The sequence below is a fragment of the Schistocerca cancellata genome, chromosome 1 (genome assembly GCF_023864275.1).
Source record: "Schistocerca cancellata isolate TAMUIC-IGC-003103 chromosome 1, iqSchCanc2.1, whole genome shotgun sequence".
Classification (NCBI taxonomy): Eukaryota; Metazoa; Arthropoda; class Insecta; order Orthoptera; family Acrididae; genus Schistocerca; species Schistocerca cancellata.
In genome coordinates, this window is record NC_064626.1 from 287,252,677 (window position 1) to 287,269,590 (window position 16,914).

Genomic DNA, 16,914 nt, shown 5'->3' on the forward strand with positions numbered 1-16,914 from the left:
GCTGTTCCAACAGGACAATGCACGTCCGCATGTATCCCGTGCCACCCAACGTGCTCTAGAAGGTGTAAGTCAACTACCCTGGCCAGCAAGATCTCCGGATCTGTCCCCCATTGAGCATGTTTGGGACTGGATGAAGCGTCGTCTCACGCGGTCTGCACGTCCAGCACGAACGCTGGTCCAACTGAGGCGCCAGGTGGAAATGGCATGGCAAGCCGTTCCACAGGACTACATCCAGCATCTCTACGATCGTCTCCATGGGAGAATAGCAGCCTGCATTGCTGCGAAAGGTGGATATACACTGTACTAGTGCCGACATTGTGCATGCTCTGTTGCCTGTGTCTATGTGCCTGTGGTTCTGTCAGTGTGATCATGTGATGTATCTGACCCCAGGAATGTGTCAATAAAGTTTCCCCTTCCTGGGACAATGAATTCACGGTGTTCTTATTTCAATTTCCAGGAGTGTATTACCTTTAATGTAACACTCTATGTTTTTGACTTTTACATCTGAGTAGGTATATAGAATGACCAAAACAAAAATGGTTTTCATATTTCCTGAGAAAGTAATCTAAATGGTAAAGTCATTATTGGAACTTGTTAGTGGTGGTCATTTACACAGTTAACTAGGATAACTTATTCTGTGTCAGACTTAGGCATTTTCTAGGACAACTTATTTTGGGCATCCTATATGCTATAATTAAGTACTATTGTAGTGCTAATGTTTATTTCATAAAATATGCAGTCTTTCTAGGTTAGGGAGTATGGTTCAGTATTATTTCATAGCATTATGAGAAAAAAACTTTGATGGTACTTGTTTTGTTGTACAAAAGTTGATCTGAATTAATAATTGCTTTAAAACACAAATAACATGGCAATATTTAATGGTTCTCTGTGTAAAAGTTTTAAGTAATATTAGTAAAATAACACTTATTTCCACTGTAGCTTAATTAGGATGCTACATTTTAAAAAATACAAGATGAAACAACTTTTAATTGATTTGTGAAAAAATTGGGCAAAATTAAAATGAAAGCATTGACAGGATGATTTCCTGCTCACCCTATGGCAGTAGACTAAAAACTGACGAAATGGTAGTCTCTCAGTTATTATTCATTCAGCATGCACTCAGTAAGCAGAACCTTTGTAGCTGACCGTAATTCCTTTGTTAATACTGTTCTCAACAGGCAAAATATTGTAACATAGCGAATTATCCAGCTTTTGGAAACATTGATTAAGACACTCTCTTCCTAAGACAGGAGGAAAATGTGAACAGAGAAGGGCCTCATAAAAAGAATATGTGGCAAACAGGTTCACGGACTATTTCTTCATTTCCACATTTCCATAGAGATAGTTCAGTGGCTCTACATGTTTGGAGGCAGAGTCTCTTCCTCATTCTAGTTCCTGTATCATTTGCAGTTATTAAATACAGGGTGACACATTGGAGACGGACAGTTTTTAATGAAATAATACTCAGCCAACTTTAAAATTAATGCATGTTTATTTAGACAAAATCAAAGCTCATTATTTGACATTTTAGTTAACAAAGTTATTTGTGAAAAATAATGTTGTCAAGGTAATGTCCAGCATTTTGAATGCAGGACTCAAGTCTCTTCTCAAAATCCTCCATCACATGGACTAAAATCTGTGCAGGGATGGCTGAAATTTCTTGAATGATTGCATTCTTCAACTCGTCCAAATTTTGTGGTTTTTGGTTATAGACACATTTCTTAAGGTACTCCCACAGAAAAAAGTCACATATTGGCAAGTTGGGAGACCTGGGAGGCCAAGGAACATTGCCAAAACGTGAGATAATCCGGCCAGGAAACATGAGTCTAAGAACTGTCATTGAAGTGTTTGCGGTGTGCGATGTTGCCCCATCCTGCTGTAACCAAACATGTTTTAAAGGGATTTGTCGTTTTCTTAGTTCTGGTTTCAAGAATGTTTCAAGCATATGAATGTAACAAACCGAATTAACAGTAACTGTGGCCCAATTCTCTACAAAAAGTAAGGTCCAATAATGCCAACAGAGCCAAGAGCACACCTGACTGTTACTTTTTCTGAGTGTAGAGGACGCTGGTGGATAAGGTGTGGATGCTCTGGAGCCCAGTAACGTAGGTTTTGCTTATTCATGGTCCCATTTAAATGAAAATGAGCTTCATCGCTCATCAATAAAATTTCATTTTCATTCGATCCCAAAATCACTTGCATTCTGTAAGCGAAGTCTTCTCATACAGCAAAATTAGTTTCCTTAAGTTGCTGAACAATGAGCATTTTGTAGGGATGGAATTTTAATTCTTTATGCAAAATTTGTCTAACCAATTCACGATTGATTCGTAACTCACTAGCATGATGTCTAGCTGACCATCCTGGGCTTCTGGCTGCCGCTTGCCTTACCCTTTCAACATTTTCTGGTGTCGTTACTCTGCATCTCAGGCTAGGATGCTTCTTATCCAGTATGTTTCCAGTTGATCTGAAGTTTTCCACTCATCTGAGGATTGTGTTACAGCTGGAACATCTCCATGTCGACCGACATTAAACCGCGCATGAAACAACCACTGCATAGACAAACATTTGATGTTGCAAGTCCCACTGCTCCATAGTGACTCAGTAAATGAAATGGTGTCTTGCGTGGATCAGAACTATCCCCACCACGACCACCTCCCACCACCTTGCCCTTAGTACTACACAGTTCAAAACCATTCGTCTCCCATGTGTCACCCTGTATTTTCTTCTATTTGTTTGCTATCAAACTCAGCAACACTTCAGAATTCCTAAATATGTATGGGAATTGGATGTATGTTCTAACTCCTTCACCATTCTGGTCCATCACCTCACTCTGTCCATCTTCTCTTTCCCTGTCTCTATGACATCAGAAATGTTTATTATTACTGCCAGTGAAATCTTGATTGTGAATTGAAGTAACCTAAAATGAATGGGTAAATTGGTTGGAATTATTGGTGTATGGGGTATGAGAGATGTCTCCTGCTGTTGTATCTGTGAACTGAGTGAGGTGGCACTGTGGACAACAAACTGGACTCACATTCTGGAGGAGGACTGTTCAAATCAATGTCCAGCCATCCTGATTTAGGTTTTCACTGGTTTCCCAAAATCACTCCAAGCAAATGACATGATGGTTTTCTGTCCTTGAAACATTCCAAGCTTGTGCTCTGTCTCTAATGACAAATTACTAAGTGGTTCCTTGTAAACGGACTCTCACTGAATTTTGATAAGACACAGTACATACAGTTCCGTACAGTGAATGGTATGATGCCATTAATAAATATAGACCTTAATCAGAAGCATATAGCTAAGGTAGAATATTCCAAATTTTTAGGTGTGTCCATTGATGAGAGATTAAATTGGAAGAAACACATTGATGATCTGCTGAAACGTTTGAGTTCAGCTACTTATGCAATAAGGGTCATTGCAAATTTTGGTGACAAACATCTTAGTAAATTAGCTTACTACACCTATTTTCACTCGTTGCTTTCATATGGCATCATATTTTGGGGTAGTTCATCACTGAGGAATAAAGTATTTATTGCACAAAAGCGTGTAATCAGAATAATAGCTGGAGTCCACACAAGATCATCCTGCAGACATTTATTTAAGGATCTAGGGATGTTCACAGTAGCTTCTCAGTATATATATTCTCTTATGAAATTTGTTATTAACAACCAAACCCAATTCAAAAGTAATATCAGTGTGCATAACTACAATACTAGGAGAAAGGATGATCTTCACTATTCAAGATTAAATCTAACTTTGGCACAGAAAGGGGTGAATTATACTGCTACTAAAGTCTTTGGTCACTTACCAAATAGTATCAAAAGTCTGACAGATAACCAACAAGTATTTAAGAAGAAATTAAAAGAATTTATGAATGACAACTCCTCCTACTCCATAGAGGAATTTTTAGATATAAATTAAAAAAATATATAAAAAAAAAATAAAAAAATAAAAATAAAAAACACAAAAAAATGAAAAAGTTGTTATATTAACTTAAGTATGTTTTTAAATTAACTTAATTATGTCATGTATTGGAAAATTTGACTCGTTCCACATCATTACAAAATATCGTATTCATGATCCATGGAACTAGTATTAATCTAATCTAATCTTGATGTTGATGGGCTGTTGAATGCTAATCTTGCTTGCTTGGATCTATGAGGATAGTAGCTTCAATGACAGTATTTCACTTAGTTGTAATATGCAAACATTTAGGATTACAATATTTCAGACACTTCAGATTCCGACCAATAAGCCATAAGAGCAACTTTCCTATTTTGTGTGTGTGTGTGTGTGTGTGTGTGTGTGTGTGTGTGTGTGTGTGTGTGCGAGGAACTTTTTGAGATTTTTGCTATTAACGTTTTCCTGTCACATGATATATACATCGAAGAGCCAAAGAAACTGGTATGCCTGGCTAATATATTGTAGAGCCCCCGTGAGCAAGCACAAGTGCCGCAGCATGACAAGGCATAGACTCGAATAATGTCTGAAGTAATGCTTGAGGAAATTGATACCATGAATCCTGCAGGGCTGTCAATAAATCCATGAGTAGGAAGGAGTGGAGATCTCTTTTGAACAGCTTGTTGCAAGGCATCCCAGATATGCACAATGATGTTCATGTCCGGGGAATCTGATGGCCAACAGAAGTGTTCAAAACTTAGAAGAGTGTTCCTAGAGCCACTCTATAGCAATTCTGAATGTGTGGGGTGTAGGTTTGGCCCGCTGGAAATGCCGAAGTCTGTTGGAACGCACAATGAACATGAATGGAAGCAGCTGATCCGACAGGATACTTACGTCAGTGTCACCTGTCAGAGTCGTATCTAGACATATCAGGTGTCCCACATCACTCTAACTGCACATGCCCCATACCTTTACAGAGCCTCCACCGGTTGGAACAGTCCCATGCTGACATGCAGTGTCCATGGATTCATGGTATCTCCATACCTGTACATGTCCATCTGCTCGATACAATTTGAAACGAGACTCCTCCGGCCAGGCAACATGTTTCCAAACACCAACAGTCCAATGTTGGTATTGACGGGTGCACGTGAGGTGCAAAGCTTTGTGTCATGCAGTCATCAAGGGTACATGAGTGGGCCCATATCAATAGTGATTCTTTGAATGGTTCGCATGCTGATGGCCCAGCATTGCAATCTGTAGTAATTTGCTGAAGGGTTGCATGTCTGTTACATGAACAATTCTCTTCAGTTGTTGTTGATCCCATTCTTGCAGGGTATTTTTCCAGCCCCAGAGATGTTGGAGATTTGATGTTTTACCAGATTACTGATATTTATGGTACAATCGTGAAATGGTCAATATGGGAAAATCTCCACTTCATTGCTACCTCGGTCATGCTGTGTTCCATCGCTCATGTGCTGGCTATAACACCACGTTCAAATTCACATAAATCTTGATAACCTGCTATTGTAGCAGCAGTAACTAATCTAACAACTGCACCAACACGTATTGTCCTATATAGGCATTGCTGAATGCAGCACTGTAATCTGCCTGTTTACACATTTGTGTGTTTGAATAGGCATGCCTGTACCAGTTTCTTTGGCACTTCAGTGTATATTTATATTTTATATGTACTAAAAAGTGTATAGCTTATGCCTGTCAAAGTATTTATTAGGACACCATTTAAAAATTTGATGTGAACAGATCAAGAACTTTTTGAGAATTTTTGGTAACAGTATTCCCTCTTTATATGTTATTATACATATATTTATATACCATACCTATTAAAAATATGTAGCTTATGTCTGTCTGAACTTCTATTAGAATATTGTGTAAAACGATTAAGTAAATTGTTAAATTTATATAGTAGTCTACTTGTTTAATTTTGCATTGCCAATAGTGTAGTTCATCTTCAGATAGTTGCAGTTTCATTTGTATTCATGAGAAGGCATCAGTGGCTATTTACAATAAAACAACAACAAAAATGTCAGCAAAACCATCTCATGTTTATAAATATAGTATAGATGTTTGAAGATGGTCTGCATCAGTCTAAAGTTTTAGTGCCAGCAGACAATAAAATTATTTGAATATCATATCAATTTAGTAGTTTGTTGCTGTTTCATTACTAATGGTATCTCATAACAAAATCTTTGATAAAAGATATGAGCTAATATTTACTTGCAAAAGAACATTCATAAGGGTGTACTTAAAGTCTGGGAACACTTTCAATTATTTATTGCACAAGAACCAAACATTATATAGATATCATACTTATCATTTTGAAGAGAAACCCTGAAAGTTTTTTATGTGTATACCGCCACTGCATAGTTTGGTGATTTGCCAATAGTCAGCACTAGTTGCAAACACAGCGAGGTGAGGTGCGGAGCGAGCTGTTTCATGAAATGGCCAATCCGGTCACCACATCTCACTCCGTGTGACTTTTTCCTGTGGGGACACATTAAAGATCTGGTGTATGTACCACCTTTACCACGTGATGTAGCAGAGCTCAGGTAGAGAGTACAGGAAGCGACTGCCACAGTCGAGGATGTCATGCTGGGATGGGTATGGCAAGAATTCGATTACCGTGTTGACGTCTGCTGGGTCGCTCATGGTTCGCATATCAAATGCTTGTGAAAACAACTTTCAGAGTTTCTCTTCAAAATGCAATGTGTGACATCTGCACAGTGTTTAGTTCTTGTGCAATAAATAATTGAAAGTGTTCCCGAACTTTAAGTACACCCTGTATAACAGAAACAAGGATTGTCCTCTGCGTATTTCAGGCAGTAAATGGTCATTGAAGATTGGCAGTCAGGCAATGGTATAATCACTTGTATGGTAAATACCACTGTCAACAAACAGTGTAGGGCTGTGCAGTTGGTACAGTGGATAGTGTTTTGGGTTAGCATGTGGGAAGTCGAGGGTTCGATACTGGGTCAAGGCTTATTTGTTTTTATTTGCTAAATGTTGTCTGTGTGGTATGATATCTGGCATCTTAATCATCATACAGTGATTACAGTGGGTTTTCTACAAAATATTTGCAATTATGTACTATGAACACAGAAAGGGAAGTACAATCATTTTAATTGGTCAGCTTTTAAAGAAGCATTTTGTGTGCTATGGACACAAATTGTTTCACTGCTTCTGCTAGAATTCAAACCTATTTTCTGTGTACCCTGCCTGAATGGGCCCATCGAAATTATTTGCAAAGCACATTGGTAGCTCTACTGGTGACGTAAGGCCCTAACGAAATGTCATGAACCTGAATGTGGCAAGAATAATAGTTCGTATTAATCAATATGACCATTGGAGCAGGATGCACACAAAACAAATTTGGAATCTAGTAGATGCAGCGGTGCAAAACAATATGTGTCCACAATGTGCAAAAAGTTTCTTTAAAAACTGACCAATGAAAATGATTGTATTTCGATTTCTGTGTTCATAGTACATAACTGCAAATGTTTTGTAGAAGACCCACTGTAATTGCTATATAACAATTAAGACACCAGATATTGTACCACACAGACTACTTTTAGCAAATAAAAGCAAATAAGCCTCAATCCAGAACTGAAACCTCGACCTCCTGCATTCCAACCCAAAATGCTATCCACTGCACCAACCGCTCAGCACTACTGCTATATCCTGACAGAGGTAGTTACCATACACATGATTGAAGTGTAGCCAGATTGCCAATTTTTAACATGCATTTATTGCCCAAAATATGCACAGGACAAAATTTTGTGAGAGACATTTTTGTATTGCTACTATGTAAAGAATTGCCCCTCGAACTTGTATCTGATTCTACAATTGAAATTTCCATATATCAGATATATATACCAGAACCTAGCTTTTTCTGTTGAGTTTGTTGCTATTTATATTTAAAACTTCTACATGTTTCTTTCTTGCTTTTGTTATATTTATTAATGTTCTTTTTCAAGTAAATATTAGCTCATATCTTAAAAAAATAAAGGAAGCTGTTATGAGCATAAGAATTTTCAGAACTATTCTGTTATGAGGTACCAGTATTTATAAAAAAGCAACAAACTACTAAACTGATGATATTCAAATAATTATATTGTCCATTGGCATTATAATTTTAGACTGAGACAGACCTCCTTCAAACATTTGTACTATATTTATTGTTGATATTTTTGTTATGTTCTTATTACAAATAGTCAGTGATGACTTCTCATGAATGTAAATGAAACTGTAACTATCTGAAGATCAATTGGGCTAGTCTAAACTGGCAATGGCAATGATAAATTAAAGAAGTAGACTATTACATGAATTTAGTGGTTGATGGTTACCATCATTATACGTAATGGAAATCAAGTATAAATATTTGTGTTGGATTTGAAATTTGTACTCAATTTCTGTGGATATGAAAGTATGACATAATTTGTAATTTGCTAATATTATGTTTCAGGAACTGATTTATCACTCAATAGCTTTTATATTATATCTTGCTGCTTCTCTGAGACTCATTATTCAAATAAGTGATCACAAAAGATCTTATAGTTATGATGGACACATGGCAGCATCGGTAAGCCTTCAGTTATTTTATAATTCATTTTAAATATGTGCAGAAAATCCAAAATGAACACATAAAATTTGAAAGTGAAATTTTTGAAATTCTGTTTATCAAAATAATATGTGAAAAATTACAGACATGTAGAAAAAGTGATAACATTTCAGGATAATGGATGAGTTGGTTCTTTTATCTGGATGTACAATGAGAAACAAATACAGAGGGGGACAAAACAAAAAACATGAAAGTGGGAGTTGGTGCTGAGAGGAATATCATTATGAGTTTTTTACTGATAAATTATTACTTTAAGAATATTTTGAAAACCTACTCACCATACAGATGACATGTTGAGTTGCAGATAGGCACACTGTCAAGACTGTTACAGATAAGCATTTGGCCAGAGTTTTATTCGGAAAAGAAAAATATTCACACATTCACACAAGCAATCAAACCTCTCTCTCTCTCTCTCTCTCTCTCTCTCTCTCTCTCTCTCTTCACACACACACACACACACACACACACACACACACACACACACACACACACACACACACACACACGACCCAAAGCTTAACAGTCTTTTGTCCTGCCTGTTGGCAACTCAACATGTCATCCATATGACTTTCCATTGTTTAAAGTATTATTTTCTTTTCCAGCTACCTCCATATCCCTTAATTCTTTGGTCATTCATTTACAAATTGAGTTCTGAAATCTTAACTATTTTAGTCACATTTTGAAGTTCTCTCAAACATTTCTCTTCCTACACTTTCCATTTCTAGTAACAGAGGAAGGAACTGCTGGTTATGAAAAGTTGTGACTTTAATATCTTTTTAAAAACCTATCATGCTTGCTGCAACCTCCAGTTTTGATATTCTGTTTTTCTTCTTTCTGGCTTTATGCAATTCTAAAATTATTAACTGAGTTTAGAAGGATATCTTAATGTCAAAGACCATTATACTAGAAACAAAATAAATATGTGCCCTAAATATTGATATTAACATTATACTACTAAAGAAATAATAATTTAGTTCATTGTGATTGTTTACATACTTAAATAGTATGGTAAATATAGGACACATCAAATTTGAGAAAAAGAGAGACAACATAGACAAATTTCAGTATACAAATAACATAAAGCTCAAATTAAATGATAGAAACTGTCCATAGTTCCAAATGCAATTTAAAAATGTTGTGTTTTATAATTCAAGAATTTTCAGATGACTGATATTTTTAATCATTAGGTAGACTGTTGAATAAGCTAACCGCTATATGTGAAACACTTTCCTGATACAACACTTCTTGTGTTGTTGCTGTGGATAGGTTTATTTCATCTTGGGTCTCCAGTTCTGTTCAAAATATGCTTATTTCTAAAGACACATTTGTTGCAGGCTGTTTCCCCAGAAGATTAGCCAATATGAAAGTAATGAATGGATATAAGTGCAATATATCTGAATACTGTTGATTTTCTTGCAGTTTGGTTTAGCACACAAGGAGCATACGAAGCTTTTCATGTGAAAGTCTCATTTTAAAGTGTTTTGTAGCTATATTCCTAGAACTTCAGTTTCAGTATCTGCTTTCAGTAAAATATTATCAAGGTAATGATATTATTTAATTCATGTAAAATGTTTCTTTTTTTGCTTTTGCTTTTGTAAATTCATTTACATTTTCATTATATGAGGAGCATTTGAAAAGTCCTTACAAAGTCCGAGAGATGGCACCACCGGCGCGTATCAAGGTCATGTTTAGTTAGTAACATCTTTGGAAAGAACACAAACCAAGTTTCAGCCATAATGGTCTATTTCTTTGTGTTTGGCATCGAATCAAGGAAGTCAAGTGATTGTCAAAAAATGGATGAAAAAGAATTTTGTGTGGTAATTAAACATTACTTTATGTAAGGCAAAATGCCTGAGGAGACTAAAGAGAAGCTTGATAAACATTATGGTGACTCTGCACCTTTGATTAGAACAGCTGATAGTTTCAAAATTTTCGGAGTGGCCATATGGGCACAAGTGATGCTGAATGTTCTGTATGCACTGTGGAGGATACAACTCCAGAAATCATTGATAATATCCATGATATGGTGATGGATGACAGATGAGTTAAGGGGCGTGAGATTGCCAGTGCTATGGGCATCTCAAATGAACAGGTACATAATATTTTGCATAAACATTTGGACATGAGAAGCTATCCGCAAGATGGGTTCCGCAATTGCTCACACTTGACCAAAAACTGAATCGTGTGAAGTGTTGCCACGTTGGTTTGCACCTGTTCAGGAAGAATCCGCAGGACTTTAAGCATTGTTTCATCACTATGGATGAAGCATGAATACATTACTATACCCCTGAGAGCAAACAACAATGTAAACAATGCGTTACCAAGGGGGAATTTGCACCAAAAAAGTGAAGACCATTCCTTCGGCCGGAAAGGTTATGGTGGCTGTCTTTTGGGATTCGCAAGGGATACTCCTCATCACCTATCTGGAAAAGAGTAAAACTATTACAGGTGCATATTATTCATCATTAGGACTGTTTTAAAACTGAGCTGCAAGAAAAACGCAGGCAATTGGACTGTAAAAAAGTCCTTTTCCATCACGACAATGCACCAGCACACATCTCAGCAGTTGTGGTCGCAAAATTAATGGAAATAGGATTCTAGCTTGTTTCACATGCCCCCTGTTCTCGAGACTTGGCTCTCTCGGACTACTATTTGTTCCCCAATTTGAAGAAATGGCTGGCGGGACAAAGATTTTATTCAAACGAGGAGGTGATTGCAGCAACAAATACCTATTTTGCAGACTTGGACAATTCCTATTATTTGTAAGGGATCAAAAAATTAGAACAGCATTGGACAAAGTGTATAAGTCTAAAAGGAGACTACAATGAAAAATAAAAAATGTTTACCTCAAACACGTAAGCAGTTTTTATTTTTGCACGGACATTTCAAACACCCCTTGTACATAAGGAACATAAATGTTCTAGTACATAGCCACTTGGTTCTCCACATTGGTTGGTGGTTAATTAGATGGATGTGTTGGTGTTCCTGTTCCTGTTGTTATTGCCTTAATACTACCATTTGCTGCCTGTCATCTGGGTAAGACTTTATGTACTTAAAGTGTCTACACCTGATATAAATGTGTATTCCACGAACAAAGCCAAAGTTGTTGTGAGTGGAGCACTGTATAAACATCAAGAATGTAAACCAGAAAGTCAATTTCCAGAGCAATGTTGATATCTGATTAGCAGCTATGCAAGATTTCATTTAGTTGATGCAGCATATTAAACAAAACTGGCTCACGGCAAACAAGACTGGTTCACGGCTGTTTGCTCAGATTGGAGTTGCTGTCTGCCCCACTCACATGACCCTGTGATCTCATCTCTGGTGGTGCCTCACAGATATTAGCTGTAGGGCCTGTGATACTCTACTGATAATGTCTACTGTCTGATTTGAAATCCCCCTGATAGCTTATTGTGATAAATAGTAATAATAATTTCATGGTCAGTTATGACAAATGTTTTCGACAGATCTGGAAAAATACGAGTAGTATGTTCTGTGTAATCCAGTGCCCTAAAGAGATCTTCTGAATACTCATAGGTAACTGTTAATGTTGATTTGGTGACAATCACAAGTTTTTTGTTGTATAACTTTGAAGCCTCTCATAGAGAATTCTTTCAGTCATTTTGGAGAAAACAATGAGTTGCAATTTTGAATGACAATATTATGAGAAGGATAAATAGCTACTCACAACATAGCAGAGATGAGTTGCAGATAGGCATGACAAAAAGACTATGCTTGTCTGCAACTCAACATGTCAAGTATATGGTGAATAGCAATCAATCCTATTCATAATACTTTCATTATTAAATCCTGCATTTTCTGTTTTTTTAAACTGAATGACTGTTGTTTACATTTTCACACGTCACTTTTTTGAACAGAGGAGTTACTTTTGCTGTTTTTAAGCTACTGGGGAAAGTTCCAGTTGACAATGATGTTTTACTATGTACATTAGTAGCTTTATTACAAAATCAGAGGAACTTTTAAATATATAATTTGGTATGCCATCCAGTCCAAACAACTATTTGTTTTTGCATGAAATTATTAGCTTAGTTTCTGTCTGTGTGACTTTTTGAAGAAACGGAGACCTAAAAGTAGCATTTAAATAATTTGGAAAGCACATGGGTTTGCCTGCATAGCGGTAACTGTTTATTATGAGTACAGCCATATGTAATATGATATGCAGAGTATATTAAGTGTAATTATTTTATTTTCAGGTGATTGGCCTTGTAAATACAGCTCTCTATTTGCTCAGTGCTGTGTTCTCCTACAGATCTTACAGGCTGCCATAAACAAGAAAGGATTTAACTCATCCATGCCATTATCAACACATCATCAGCAGCAGCTTAAAAATGATTTATATGTATGTTTATGGGTATATTTTGTTTACATTCAGAAAATCCTGCCTTCTGAAAATGTTTATATGACAATCTGATAGACTCTTATTTTAAAAATAAATGGACTATTTTAGAATATTTAATACTGATCTGAACATTACTTAATATCTCCAATTTAAATGTTACATATCATAATTATTTTTTATGCTGCTTTTTAACATGAACTCTGAACATAAATGTGATTTTCTTTACTTTCTAAACATTCTCTTTGAGAAAAATTTCAGCTTCATTCCGTAACTTCTTAAAATATATCTCTTCTGACATCTGTGCTAGTCAGATTGGATAAACAGTGTACAGAATATATTGCAAAGTGAACTTGATACCATGAAGGTATAAAGCTTTGCAATTAGAAGATCTATGTAAATCAATTAATTCATTGGGGTGAAAAGAGCATGGGAAATCCCATCATGGCAAAAAAAATTAAAAAAAATTATGGTTTCAATTTTCAGATGTATCTTTGACTTACAGTAGAAATATTATTAGTAAAGTACAATATTATCATGCTTGTAATATTTTTAAAGACTCAGATACCACCTACTACTTGTGTTGATTAAATTTCTGTGTTGAGATGACCTTTTATTAAGTTATTCATAGTGTGTAGTTAAATAACAAATGTTAGTTAGTAAATTTGTGTGTGTGTGTGTGTGTGTGTGTGTGTGTGTGTGTGTGTGAGAGAGAGAGAGAGAGAGAGAGAGAGAGAGAGAGAGAGAGAAAATTTATAGTAGACTGGTATGATTCATGCATTTACTGTTGTGACTGTAATGTGAATTGAGACTCCTAATGACATCAGTGAAAGATGGCTAGTTATATCATTTTGTAAGGTATCTTTCATCTCATTTTGCACAACTATTTTGTCATAAACTTAGAGGTCTTATTATGTCAAATAACTTATTCATTAACTATGTATATTTATTGGAATAAATGTTTGTAGAAAAATTTTCACTACTAATTTTTCTTTAGATCTAACCACTAATGTAAAAAGAACAGGTTTCATTTACAATTAATTTAAAACTTTAACATTCAGGTCACCTCATATATTACTGTTTAGAAATTTATTTATCTAAAGTGTAGGATATATCCACAAATGAGGTACAGATACACAATAGCCATGAAATGAAGTACTTTTTGCTGTCTCAGTTTCACCCAATATTTAAATAAAAACCGACTATTAACGTATAATGTCAATTTAAAGACAGCTTTGTATTCACAAATGACATAAAATAAAGGTGTATACCATTGAATAAATAACAAAGATACACTTAACATGAAATAAGGAAAAAAGTTTTGGAAAATAATGAAGAGTGCATGTAATCTTTGACAAAAAAAGTTAATCTTTTCCAGAAAAGTAAGATTTACAAGTTCATTTGAATTGAACCAACTGTGGGTTCTTGGTGAAATGTTGTAAATTAACTAAACAAACACTGCTTTTTAGTCTTGTTTCACAATTTATGATTAATGTTATTGCACAACTTAGGTTTCATTATAAGCCCATTTTCAAGTACATTACTGAGTGCCAAAGATCTGTGCATTATCATGTAATGTACTTGAAAATGGGCTTATAACATGAAACCTAGGTTGTGCAATAACATTAATAATAAATTGTGAAACAAGGCTAAAAACAGTGTTTATTTAGTTAATTTACAAGCTCAGTATGAGCCTACATGGTAAAGATGTTACACACAAATCGGAACCAAGAGAGCGGCTGTCTTCCCTAGAAGAGATTTCATAAGAGTGAGATATGTTGGCTTGTATGTATGATCTTCAAAACAAAAGTGACTTTTTGCAAAAACTAAACTGCTGATGGAAGGTATTTTGTGCTTGAAGTCATAGGAGTACTGTGAAAGGAAGTGACTGGTAACAGACAAGTAATATACAGTGTTATTCGCAAATACCTCCAGTGTTTCAGAAGGCAACTGTGGAAAAACTACAAGCTACTTAACAAAGACACATAAAAGATATTAATTTTTATTCTTGACACCATCACTTTATTATGACACAATTATAACCATTTTCAGCCTGCATTGACTACCTTCAGATGCTACAATAGAGAAAAGAGGAGCTTATATTAAAACCTGAAGCAAGTACAATTATTCTCACTAGGTCTGCTTGTGAGTTTAGTAAAATGCTATTAATGTGCCTATGATTCATACCTATGAGTGACATTTGATAAAACAAATGCAAGGTACCAGATAAGCTCAATGAACAAAATGAATCTGTGACTAATGCATATTTTAATATTTATCATTATTTATTCAGCTAAGGCAGTCACTGCTTCCTGCATACAGTCTCCATCCAATCATGGGATCTCCTTGTGGGCAAGTGCAGCACTCTGCTGATGTAAACACCTTGCAGCTTGAAGAAGTGTCAGCGAGCTGCAACAAGGAACTACCATGGTCATCCATACCATGTTGTCTCTCCTCAGCTTATGTGCTATGGCTTAAACAGCTAACAGTTTGAAGTGCAGTGCCACTGCCACCAAAAAATGTATCATAAGGATTAAATGCAGGAACCTGCATTTGATCATGCTGCTGTGGTGAAGGACCTACTTTCCTTCACACTTAATATCCATTGGAAATATCATAAGGATTGCTACTCTATCTTTTTTATTGTAAAGACCTCATTTTGTTTTAAATAGGTTTCACTGTTTTAATGATCTGTATTTTACTTTAATGTCTGATAAATAACTGATTGGAATATTACTGTTATAATTGTCACAGAAGAGTGTCTTATAGAGGATGTGTGCATCTAGTGCAAAGAGTAGGGAAGAAAAAGTACACTTGGTTGTATGAGTATAATTCCTTGATTTCTGATTTTATGTTTAGATGACAACTCATGAACACTTGTTCATCAAATGCCATCCATAGTGATGAACCATATGCATGTTAATAGCACATAACTAAGCTCCTCATGAGTAGACCTACTGAAAATAATTGTACTTGCTCATGTCTTAATATCAGCTCTTCTTTTCTATATTGTAACATTTGAAGATGGCCAATGCGGGAAGAAACTGGTTAGGATTGTATCATAAAAGTGACAGCATACAAAAAAAATCTTACAATAAGTCAATTGCCATCTCTGCAAATTGAATGTCTTTATTTCACAAAGACACTTGTCAGTGGATAGAGTATCACTCAAAAGTTTGATTCATAATATGTGTTGTGGTGTAGTTTCTCTAGAGGACAGGCATATCTGAATATGTAGACAAATCATCTGCTCCATACTGTTGCAGTAGAATAATTCATGCCGGCCAGAGTGGCCGTGCGGTTCTAGGCGCTACAGTCTGGAGCCGAGCGACCACTCTGGTCGCAGGTTCGAATCCTGCCTTGGGCATGGATGTGTGTGATGTCCTTAGGTTAGTTAGGTTTAATTAGTTCTAAGTTCTAGGCGACTGATGGCCTCAGCAGTTAAGTCGCATAGTGCTCGCCATTTGAACCATTTTTGAATAATTCATGCCCACAGGTAGCAACCAAATGAACAGTTTTCCAAAGAGGGCTGCTGTTGTATACTTCCGGATAATTTTCGTCAGTGACTTCAATGAATTGCAAGCACATATTGATGTTCACTAAATCACAAATGGTACTGATATTGAGCATCTGTTAATATGAGTTAAGAACTTGGAAAGATGTTTTATCCAACGACGTGTGTGTTTCCTGTATATCTAACAATGGACTGCTCACCATACAGCAGAGGTGCTGAGTTGCAGATAGGCACAACAAAAAGACATCTGCAGCTCATGGCCTAGTTACTAGCATTGCTGCCTCAGGATTACGGTGTCTCAGGTTCAATTCCCGGCTGGGTTGGGTATTTTCTCTGCCCGGGGACTTGGTGTTAGTGTTGTCCTCATCATTTCATCATCATCATTTGTGACAGTTGCTAGACTGGATTGTGCACAAAAATTGGACTGTGTAAAAACTGGGACTTTGTACAAGTGCTGATGACTGCACAGTTGAGCACCCCATAAACCAAACTTTACAACAAAAC

The 16,914-nt window shown here is 36.1% G+C and overlaps 1 protein-coding gene across 3 annotated transcripts in view; it reads left to right on the forward strand.

The window, feature by feature from the left end:
• Positions 1–13,871, forward strand: part of LOC126171440 (uncharacterized) — a 125,597-nt gene extending 111,726 nt beyond the window's left edge. For all 3 annotated transcript variants that reach the window (XM_049920802.1, XM_049920800.1, XM_049920799.1), the window contains 2 exons: positions 8,384–8,500; positions 12,754–13,871. In XM_049920802.1, the coding sequence (XP_049776759.1) occupies positions 8,384–8,500; positions 12,754–12,828 (192 nt within the window). In that variant the 3' untranslated portion in view covers positions 12,829–13,871. The remainder of the gene's footprint in view (positions 1–8,383; positions 8,501–12,753) is intronic.
• Positions 13,872–16,914: the final 3,043 nt, after the last annotated feature.